We start from the raw sequence: 11,484 nt of genomic DNA, 5'->3' as shown, positions 1-11,484 counted from the left end.
CCTTAGTATTTCCAATATTACAGCAGGTGAGTCCAGAGTAGTACTGTGATTTAAGTTGGATAGTTGAGCTGTGTAGACGCCCTTGTGAACAGTGAGCCCGGTTTTCCCGTAGCGTCTCTCTAGCTGCGGAGTTTTGGATTTAATGGAACGGAGGTAAGGGGTGAACCAGGGGGCAGACCGAGTAAAAAAGACAGAGCGGGACTTGACAGGAGCGAGCGTATTGAGAATGTTGGTGAGACTAGAGTTTTATTGGGAAACCAAAAATGGGGATCTGGAGGGCCAAGAGAAGCATTTAAAAATGGTACACATGCGCTACGATAGTTAACACGCTGCAAAAGTGCGTCCCATGCCTTCTCGTCAGGTCTTGACAAAGGTTGGAACAAATTTCCTTTTCACACAGCCACAAACTCTTGTGTCTACTTTATTTTTCTTTTTCGTTCATCTAAGGGGCCGTGAGAACCTTTGCTCATCATGGCATGCGTGTGTAAGTGCACGCGTGTGTGCGGTAACGGGTCGATCACGGGAGTTGGTTGATCGAAGAGTCGATCGTCATTCAAAAACGGTTGGGCACCCACGTTGGACAACAATTACTGCTACTAGTCACTTAAAAATGGTGCAATAGTTATGTGAACCAACTGCAAAACCATCATAGTATAGAATCGCACCACTGATAACTTTATCTTTGCTCAATGACTGGAAATTGTCCCACAGCTGTCATTGGCTGGTACAACTGCACAATGATACCCTTACATTAAATAAAGTTTTTCTAGACTTCTATGTCATATCTTTGCTTGTTGTAGTTGCTTGTTGTTGCAATACAAGGAAAGCTCATCCACAAATTCCTTATTTTACATATTTGGCCAATAAAGATGATTCTTATTCAGATTTAAAATGCTCTATGAATAAAGTTGAGTTGATAATTATTTATATGGGAGGAGGCAGTTGCAATTTGATGCCATAACCAACAAGCATGATCATGTCTGTGAAAATGAAGGACAGAATGTCTGCTTTGAGGTCACATTCAAGCAACTCAGTCATGCAGAAGAAAAATCATCTTTATTATTTGAATCCAAGACAGGTGGCAAAGATGTGGGGGTATCTTGCGATTATGCAGGAACGACCACACGATGATCATTACGATTAGGGCTCAATGCTTAGGGACACAATTTATATTGGAATAAAACCAACTCCATTTCTATGGTCTAGGCTTGACATGTCCAGGTAGTCCAGGTGGTGAACTGGATTTTGGTGGTCAAGGTGGCTGTGTCTCTAACCACAAATGGGTTGTCTGAATGAGCAAGGTGGTGGTTGACGTGGGTCGTTTTCATCCGGAGTAACTGGGGTTGGCTCGGGAGGTCTTGTTGGGGACCAAGATGGTAGTCCAAGTTTGAAAGGTCGTGTTCTAGAATATTTTTTGCATCAGGAGGAAGAGATGGTCCAGGCAGTGGTCCAGGTTGCAGGGTGCTGGTCCAGGTTGGAAGAGTCGTGGGGCAGGTTGAAAATTTAGTGTTCAGGTGGGTATTTTTTATACAGGACAACAGGTGCTGCACTGTTGGCTGCTCTTTGCTGGGTGGCTAATTATGATATGAAATAAAATGTGGTCCTAGTGATGGTATACCCTGGCAAGGCTGGCAAGGTGGGCCATTTTCATCCATGGTAACAGGGGGCCCCCATGTGATCCGGGTTGTGAAGACGATGGATGATATAATGTTGGATCATGTGGTGGTGGCAGTAGCCCAGGTATTGTACATGGTGGTAGCCCAGGTGTCTACGATGGTTGTGGCTAATATGGTGGTGGCCCAGGTGGCCAAGGTGCTGGTGGCCAAGGTGGTCGTTGCCCAAAAGGCCAATATGGGTAGTGTAGTGGTGGCCCGGGAGGACCTGGTGGTCCGGGTGGTCCTGGTGCACTAGGTGGACCTGGTGGTCCAGGTGGTCCAGATGGTCCTGCTGGTCCAGGCGGTCCAGATGGGCCTGGTGGACCATCTGGTCCAGGTGGTCCTGGTGCCCCATCTGCTCCAGGTGGGCCTGGCGGCCCATCTAGTCCAGGTGGGCCAGGTGGCCCATTTGGCCCCGGTGGACCATCTATTCCAGGTGGTCCTGGTGGGCCATCTATCCCTGGTGGACCACCTGGTCCAGGTGGTCCTGGTGGACCATCTGGCCCTGGTGGACCATGTGGTCCAGTTAGTCCTGCTGGACCAGGGGGACCTGGTAGACCAGGTGGTCCCCCAGGTGGTCCTGGAGGTGATCCAGGTGGTCCCCCAGGTGGTCCTGGAGGTGATCCAGGTGGACTTCCTGGAGGTGTTCCAGGTGGACTATTGTCATCTAGGGTAAAAGCTGCATTGGATGGCAACTGTCTCTTCATCTTAGCAGAAAGACAGCTGGTTCCTGTGATAAAGAGTTGACATCTTTGTTAGATGGAGACCTTTCACTGGCTCTTTATTACTTGCTCGTTGAGAGTTGGATGACTTACCGAACAGCACAAGGGCAACAGTGAACACCTTGAGAATGCTCATTGTGGCTGATGATTTCCTAAAAGACAGTGAAAAAGGACGGTAAATGTATATCGAGAGAAAGTCCATCAGGTGAACGTGGTGGGAGCGTTGGCTGCTTGGACACTGTCAGTTTGTTGAGGCCCATGCCTTGCCACGAGGGACCTGGACCGCCCGTGGGAAGAAGGCTGATTCGTCTCCACCAATCTTCATGTTGTGGCCATTGGACGGAATTCTCATATTTATCGAAACCACTACTTTTCAGGAAATCTTTTCTTTTTTTTTTTTTGAGTCGCTAATTGCTCATTTATTATTCTGTCATTGACGAACATGGTGCCAGCACCAATCATGCACTTCAAAGTCCACGGTCACACAGAGACTCACCGTGCAAAAGCCTTCAACTTCACAAACCATTTGTGAACAAAGGTTTGCATTGTAGAACTCAGTGGACGCTCAGCATTTTCACGGTTCCTCACTTATTTGGAGATTAGTTTTTTCAACCATCCATCCATCCATCCATCCAATTTCCAATCCGCTTATCCTCACAAGGGTCGTGAGGTGGGTGCTGGAGCCGATCCCAGCTCTCTTCGGGCAGTCGACGTGGGACACCCTGAACCGGTTGCCAGTCAATCACAGGGCACACAGAGATGAACACCCATCCGATTTCACAATCACACTGAGGGACAATTTAGAGTGTTCCATTAACCTGCCACGCATGTTTTTGGAATGTGAGAGGAAATGGAAGTGCACGGGGAGAACATGCAAACTCCACACAGGGAGGCCGGCGCCAGAATCGAACCCTGCACCTCTGCAATTAGTTTTTTACAGATTTAAAATACTTTTTTTGTGGGACCAGCCCCCATTTGTTGTGGAAAATGCTTACTGGTAGTATATCACCAATTTTTCATGAATCTTTTGGGTTAACCATTGGACATAAAATCTTGATTCTACCTTTCTATCTGTTTCCGTTCTTTAGTAATCAGCAGGAGAACATAGCACAATTTTTTAAAATTCACTTGCTTCTCACAAACTTTGGAGAAAAATTGCTTTTTTTGAAAACAAGCATGTCAAGAAGAACAGAGACTTTGGTGCTCATATTTTCACTTCCATGACGCTAATATCTGAACAGGGGTTCTATTCTATGAAGCAGGGAAGCAACATTTCGAAATGGCTTTTGATCGCAAAATAATTTATTGATAAACAAGCAGTGTGAGTGGCTCCCCAAAGAAACAAAAAAAAATGCTCAATGTCATAAATGGGTTTTGTTTCTTTTTTTTCAGAATCCGAAAGTGTTATTGATCATTATTTTAAGCTCTGCCTCATGATAGTGGGTAACGCATTAATGCATCAAAATATAATTAGGCAGTTATGTATAATAATAAATCTTCATTGAACAAAGATGGAGAAACAGTGACCAAACTCCTCCAGAAAGCGTGTGTCTGTGTGTGTGTGTGTGTGTGTGTGTGTGTGTGTGTGTGTGTGTGTGTGTGTGCGTGTGTTGTAACATTACTTTGATTTGTGACTTTTTTAATTTAATGGAAAAATTACTGTCAAAAAGAAAAGCGGTATGTAAGTTTCGTTTTGTTTGTTTATAAAGCACCATCCATTGTCTCCACAGCGTGAGTACTTTGGCCCCCTCTTGTTCCAGTCATGTATCCGGAAGTATGGAGAGAGTTTTTCCCCCAAGGTGTGCACTCTACTGTGCTTACTTCTGTCTTGCCAATGATTAATTGCAATGTTGTTTTTTTTTGTGCAATTGTCAGGATAATGAGGCTGACAAAGTGGAGCATGTCACCACAGCAAGCTTTGTCACTGGGAGAGATGATTTTTTTGCACAGACTCAAAGACATTAAGATGGAACACTTGGGTCCAGAAGTTTCAATGTTAGCCATTTGGGCTGCAAAAAAAAAAATCATTGAAGATTTTTAGAAGTTATTTATTTGGAGTATGCCCTAATGTGAATGCTTGCAAGTCCAAGTTGCTTCGTTTCCAGTGCCTATGATTGAGCTCAATATTTTTCCTAAAATACAATTTTAAAAATGTTTTTCTTCCACTGTCCTTTTAGTTTCATGTAATTTTATTTCTGTACCTTGTTTTATATGTCCTCAGTTCTAATTAATGTCAAACACATTCATTAAAAATATTCAACCAGATATGGGCAACTGGTGGCCTGCGGGTGCAGGCGGCAGACTCTTTGAGTGGCCTCTTGACGAACTAAAAAAAAAAAAATACGACCTCAATAATATAACATGTATAAGTGAGGTGGTATTTGTGAAAAAATGCACAGCATGTATTCATACAGCTAATATTGGTTTGCTCTTCATCCGTTTCGTGCCATCCTCGAATGGTCATTTTTACGCATGAGAGCCCTTTGCGCTGGAATATTAAAAAATAAATTTGCACGGATGCACATGTTTTGTACGTATTTAAAATGCCATTTTTGTCATAAGTTTGATTTGGAAGTGTGTGGTCCTATGTAACCTGAGTCAAAATGAATATTTTTCCCTGAAGCGTACAAAGCGCAACACCAAACATGTCCAACATTAATGTTGTGTTCCCTGAAAACACTTCAGGATGGCGATAGTACTCACCACACACACTCAAGTTTGCTCTTAGAACCCCTCTCAGGCCTTGTGTGGTTGACAGTCCTGCTTCCGTCTCTCTTCTGTCACCTCACAGTTGTTATCGGAGAGCTTAAATCACTTGTCTAGCCACCATTAAGGTGGAGCCCTTGTGCATTCGGGTGGGTCATTTAATTGACTTTCTTTTGTTGTCACACAATGACATGTGGTTTCTGTGGTGGATATTGCCAAGCAGTATTTCTTCGTCATGTTGCAAGCAAAGTTGTAATTGATCAGTTAATTGCGTCACTTTGAAATGAATAGAGCACATAAAAGGTCACTGCCACTGGAATGCTATCTGCAGGTACATGGAACTGCTACTCTCTGCTCCAATTTTTTATTGAAAAAGTTAATAAAATCCACCAACACCTGGGCTCCTCTGTACCCCTCCCCTCCCCTGACATCCTCACTTCCTGTCAACTGCTTTCCTCTTTTGAACTCCCCCATCCTTCAATAATATCAGATATCATTTCCAAATCCAAAACTTCCTCCTGCCTACTTGATCCCCTCCCAACAGTCCTGGTCAAATCCTGCTTACCCTCTCTGCTTCCTTTCATCTCAGCCATCATCCATTCCTCACTGTCCACTGGAATTGTCCCTGTCCCCTTCAAAACTGCAGCTGTCACTCCTCTTTTGAAAAAACCTGGTTCAGATCCCAATGACTTCAATAACCTACGACCAATTTCTCACCTTCCTTTCATCTCCAAAGTTCTTGAAAAAATTGTTGCCTCTCAACTTCACTCCCACCTTACCCATAACAATCTCTACGAACAATTCCAGTCTGGTTTCCGTCCCCGTCACAGCACTGAATCAGCCCTCTTAAAAATCACAAATGACCTCCTTATGGCAGCAGACGCCGGTCTATTCTCAATACTCATTCTCCTTGATCTGAGTGCAGCTTTTGATACTATTTCCCACCCCATCCTCTTAAATAGACTCTTCAGAAATTAAATCTTGGTTCACACATAACTTCCTCAAACTTAACAGTGACAAAACAGAACTCCTCCTCATCTGTACCAAATCCACCCTACACAAAACCAACAGTTTTTCTCTCACTATTGATAACTCCACTGTATCCCCCTCCCTTCAGGTCAAGAGCCTGGGTGTCATCCTCGATAGCTCACTATCGTTCCACTCTCATATCAATAACACAACCCGGTCCGCGTATTTCCACCTACGCAATATCAACCGTCTCCGTCCCTCTCTCACCCCTCACTCCACTGCCATCCTTGTCCACAGTCTCGTCACCTCCCGTATTGACTATTGCAATTCACTTCTCCTCGGTGTCCACAACAAATTCCTCCATAAACTTCAATTGGTCCAGAATTCTTCGGCCCATATCATCACTGGAACCCCCTCCTTCCATCACATCACCCCCATCCTCCAACAGCTGCACTGGCTCCCTGTCAAACTGAGGATCAACTTCAAAATACTCCTCTTCACATTCAAAGCCATCCATAACCTTGCCCCCCCATCTGTCGGACCTTCTTCAAATTTGCGTTCCCTCTCGTTCCCTTAGGTCCTCAGCCTCCCCCCACCTCTGTGTACCCTCTGCCCGTCTCAGCACGATGGGGTGCAGAGCTTTCAGCCGCTCTACCCCCAAACTCTGGAACTCACTCCCACCCGACATCCGAAATATTGACTCTCTTCCTATATTCAAAACTCATCTTAAAACCCACCTATTTAAAATTGCATATACAGTTTAAACTCATCGCTTTTATTATTTATAATTTTATCTGTGGTTTTATTGTTCTTTTGATTGTAAAGTGTCCTTGGGTATTTTGAAAGGCGCTTATAAATAAAATGTATTATTATTATTATTATTATTATGGAGTTCTATTATATCTTCAAACAGCTGATACATATTTTGTTTTTGTTTTTTTATTTATTTTTTAATCCACTGAGCAACAAGGAACTGGGTGTTGTATGTGATAAATGCTCTTGTGGCTTTTTAGAGAGGACAAACTGGTTTGTCTCCTAAGTCAGTAAGTATTAATCACAATACCATGACACATTCGTTGAAATAATCATGTGACATGGCCATAATTTCAGAAAATTAAGTTATGAGTTATTTACAATGTGCGGCTGGAAATAAAACACAGCTTTTCACTTGTTACATATTTCATTTTGTTGCACCCATACTGAAATGAAAATGAGAATTAGAATTAGAATCATCGTTTTTTGCCACATTTCATACACCAGGAATTTATAACCAGTAGGTGGAGCAACTTTCACACGATAGCAAACAAAATGTACATTTTGGACACATTAAGTATGGAGAGCTAATGAGAAATGTAAGGTGTCCTGTAGTCTGATAGAACTGATAAAATGACAATTGTGCAAATGATCCCGAGTCCTAAAGCAATTAAAAGTGGCCAGCAGTGCAGTAGTTGACACCAACAACAGTTATGCAAATAACGCAGCATGATGAATTTACAATGAAAACGGCAACAATGTCAAAACATGTCCTAAAACACAATTGTATCCAATGGCTTTGAGCTCAACAGGAGACTCGGCAGTCTGAGTGCAGGGGTGGACAAATTAGGTCCTCATGGGCCGCTGCCCTACCCATTTTTATTCTCCCCTTCTGTAACACACGTGATTCAAATGATCAAGATCGTTTTCAAATTTTTCCAGAGCTTGCTGAAGAGCTGATCATTTCAATCAGATGTGTTGCAGCAGGGAGCAATGGAAAACAGGCAAGACGGTGGCCTTTGAGCAGCGGTCACCAATCTTTTTTGCCCCACGGACCATTTTAATGTCAGTCAATGATTTCACGGACCGGCCTTAAAGGCGTGGCGGATAAATCCAACAAAATAATATGATATGACCTGCATGAAAAGTATGTGTTTTTTTTCTAAACATAATAATTAGCACGAATCATGACACGAGGAACGGCCTATCTGTCCGGAACACCCTCTGGTCGCTATAGTAATGTTTAAATGTGCCTTCAAAATAAGATACACCGCAAATACAACCGCTGCCCTTGAGGACTGGAGTTGGACATGCACGTCTTAGTGTTTTATGGTGTCTGCCGTATTTGTATAAATTGATTGTTTTCACTCTCTTTGTTATTGTCTGACTGTTTTTTATTGCATGGACAGCACTTTGTAGGCAACAATGGTTGTTTTACAATCTTCCACAGCACTAGATACTTTAAAGCACTCAAAGACATTCTACATAATTGTAAACCTCAAGTTGCACTACAATTACTGCTACTAGTCACTTAAAAATGGTGCACCTACTGCAGAACCTTCATCGTATTGTATCGCACCACTGATCACTTTATCTCTGCTTGATGACTCTGCAAATTGTGGCACAGCTATCATTGGCTGGGACAACTGCACAACGGTACCCTTAGATGAAAGAAAGTCTTTCTAGACTTGTATGTCATATATTTCCTTGTTGTAGTTGCTTGTTATTGCAATACGAGGATAGCTCACATACAAATTCCTTATTTTACATGTTTGGCCAATAAAGATGATTCTGATTCAGATTTAAAATGCTCTACAAATAAAGTTGAGTTGAGTTCGGTCGGTGGAAGATGTACATATGGATGATAATTCTTTATATGGGAGGAGGCGGTTGCAATCTGATGCCATAACCACCAAGCATGAACATGTCTGTGAAAATGAAGGACAAAGTTTCTGAGTTGAGGTCACATTCAAGCAACTAAGTCATGCAGAAGAAAAATCATCTTTATTATTTGAATCCAACACAGGTGGCGTGGAGGGGGTGGTGGGGTGGGGGTATCTTGCAATTATGCATGAACGACCACGCGACGATCATTATGATTAGGGCTCAATGCTTAAAAACAAGATTACTTTTGGAATAAAAACAACTCCCTTTCTATGGTCGAGGCTTGACATGTCCAGGCAGCCTTTTCATCCATGGTAACAGGTGGCCCCCTGGTGATCCAGGTTTTTAAGCTGATGGATCATAAAATGTTGGATCAGCTGGTGGTGGCAATGGCCCAGGCATTGAACATAATGGTGGCCGAGGTGGCTAAGATGGTGGTGGCTAGTATGGTGGTGGTCCAGGTGGCCAAGGTGCTGGTAGCCTAGGTGGCCAAGGTGCTGGTGGCCAAGGTGGTCGTTGCCCAAAAGGCCAATATGGGTAGTGTAGTGGTGGCCCGGGAGGGCCTGCTGGTCCGGGCAGTCCTGGTGCACTAGGTGGACCTGGTGGCCCATGAGGTCCAGGTGGTCCTGGTGGCCCATCTTGTCCAGGTGGTCCTGGTGGCCCATTTGGCCCTGGAGGACCGCCTGGTCCAGGTGGTCCTGGTGGACCATCTAGCCCTGGTGGACCATCTGGTCCAGGTGGTCCTGGTGGGCCATCTTGCCCTGGTGGACCATCTGGTCCAGTTGGTCCTGGTGGACCAAGAGGACCTGGGGGACCTGGTGGCCCTCGCTTCAAGAATGGAAACCCAGGTGGTCCCCCAGGTGGTCCTGAAGGTGGACCAGGTGGTTACCTAGCTGGTAATGGAAGTGACTGAACATCGCCATCTGGTGGAACATCTATATCGGATGGCAGTTGTCTCTTTATCTTCGCAGAAAGACAGCTGGTTCCTGTGAAAAAAAATTGTTACATGGTGACTTTTCATTTCCTCTGTTACTTGGGAGATGAGAGTTTGATGACGTACCAAACAGCACAAGGGCAACAGTGAACACCTTGAGAATGCTCATTGTGGCTGATGATGTCCTAAAAGACAGTGAAAAGGGACGGTAAACGTACATCGAGAGAAATTCCATCAGGTGAACATGGTGGGAGAGCTGGCTGCTTGGACACTGTTTGGTGAAGCCCAGGCTCTATACCTTGCCCCGAGGTACCTGGACTGTCCTTGAGAAGAAGGCAGATAACTCCCTGCCAATCTTAATGTTGCCGGCGTTGGACGGAATTCTTTTATTCAGTGAAAATTGCTGTCATTGACTGCAATGCACTTCAAAGTCCACAGTCACACAGAGTCTGCCCAGCTGGCACACTGTTTGAGCAGCCCCTTGATTAAGTTTCAAAAATAAAAATTAAAAAAAAAAACCCTCAATAATATTACAACTTAGAGTAAGTTGATAATTGTGAAAAAAATGCACAAAATGTATTCCTAAACCTAATGTTGGTTTCCTGCTCAGCCATTGTGTGCCATCCTTGAATGGTAATTTTTATGCACGAGATCCCTTTGCACTGGAATTTAAAAAAAAAAAAAAACACAAAACAAAACATCACAGTGTCTGGTTAATTTTTGCTTGTTCAAGCCCTTTATTGTTGAAGGATGGATCTTTTATAACTGCGCTGAGAAGTGTATTATGAAAAATGAAATATGTTGAGAGCACGTATTTTGCACGTATGCACGTGTTTTGTCCAGATTTAAAGTGCCGTTTTTATCATACTTCTGGTTTGGAAGTGTGTGGTCCAATGTGACTTGAGTCAGAATGCATATTTTTCTCTTGATTGTTCACGGCGTCACCCCAAATATGTCCAACATTAATGTTGTGTTCCCTGAAAACACTTCAAATCAGCGAAAGTACTCACCACGCACACTCAAGTTTAATCTTGGAGCCCCTCTCAGACCTTGCGTTGTTGTCAGTCCTGCTTCCGTCTCTCTTCTGTCGTTTCACAGGCAGTAATGGAGAGCTTAAATCACTTGTCTGGCTACCAGGGATGTGTTCCTCGAGCCGGTCCTTGGCCTCGAGGACCGGCTCGAGGGAGGACCGGCTCGAGGACCAAAGGTCGGTCCTTTGTCCTTGGCCTTGGCCTTGGAAGTCAATTCCTTGGCCTTGGCCTCGGCCTTGGGAGTCAAGTCCTTGGCCTTGGGTTGCCGGTCCTCGGACACAATGAAAGATTAGAGCCTCAAATCTCTAGTCCACATGCATAAAGTGGATCCGAGGACCGCAAAAATCACGAAGGAATCAAATAAATTCCATCCGTAGAAACCCATATTGATGGATTAAGCTGGCGCTTTAAAGGGGGCGGGTCTGCCACTGACGGGCGACATTTGGCGCAACGAATAAAGAGCGGCATCACAGTTAGTTTCAATCACGGTTTGTTCCGTTCGCGATCGGCAGTTTAAATAGCGTGTACAGTCTTTCTGTAACAGTGGTGTCTTTTATGTAGTTATTTTTGCACAGTCGTCACGTTTCTGCGGTGGCACTATAATGTTTGTTTGAACCAAGTAATTTGCGTTACAGCTGGAGTCAATAATGCCGGCACTTCACTTCCGGGTTTGGCCGTTTGGGATTTGAAGTCCTTTTGCTCGATTCCAGTTATGTTTTTGGTGAATGCTTTCTCATGTTTGGAATAATGAATATTGATAATACATAGTTTAAAATCATGGTTGATTTATTATTTTTATTATTATTGTTAAGTTGAAGGTATTAAATTAA

The 11,484-nt window shown here is 43.9% G+C and overlaps 1 protein-coding gene and 1 long non-coding RNA gene across 2 annotated transcripts in view; both read right to left on the bottom strand.

Moving 5' to 3' along the window:
* Positions 1 to 1,764: 1,764 nt before the first annotated feature.
* The window catches only part of LOC109527581 (collagen alpha-1(I) chain-like), a 77,599-nt gene continuing 67,879 nt past the window's right edge, over positions 1,765 to 11,484 (bottom strand). The window contains exons 6-10 of the mRNA XM_019889593.1: positions 9,383 to 9,488; positions 5,081 to 5,154; positions 2,471 to 2,529; positions 2,128 to 2,385; positions 1,765 to 2,082 (exon numbers count right to left, since the gene is read on the bottom strand). Of these exons, the coding sequence (XP_019745152.1) occupies positions 1,784 to 2,082; positions 2,128 to 2,385; positions 2,471 to 2,529; positions 5,081 to 5,154; positions 9,383 to 9,488 (796 nt within the window). The 3' untranslated portion in view covers positions 1,765 to 1,783. The remainder of the gene's footprint in view (positions 2,083 to 2,127; positions 2,386 to 2,470; positions 2,530 to 5,080; positions 5,155 to 9,382; positions 9,489 to 11,484) is intronic.
* Positions 9,504 to 10,679, bottom strand: LOC109527591 (uncharacterized). Its single transcript, XR_002170550.1, has 3 exons — positions 10,634 to 10,679; positions 9,750 to 9,808; positions 9,504 to 9,675 (listed from the first exon to the last, which is right to left on the bottom strand). It is a non-coding gene; the product is annotated as an uncharacterized LOC109527591 (long non-coding RNA).

This window comes from Hippocampus comes, unplaced genomic scaffold (genome assembly GCF_001891065.2).
Source record: "Hippocampus comes isolate QL1 unplaced genomic scaffold, H_comes_QL1_v1.1 scaffold15, whole genome shotgun sequence".
Taxonomy (NCBI): domain Eukaryota; kingdom Metazoa; phylum Chordata; class Actinopteri; order Syngnathiformes; family Syngnathidae; genus Hippocampus; species Hippocampus comes.
The sequence above is the reverse complement of the archived record's forward strand: the minus strand, read 5'-3'. Positions and strand labels throughout refer to the sequence as shown.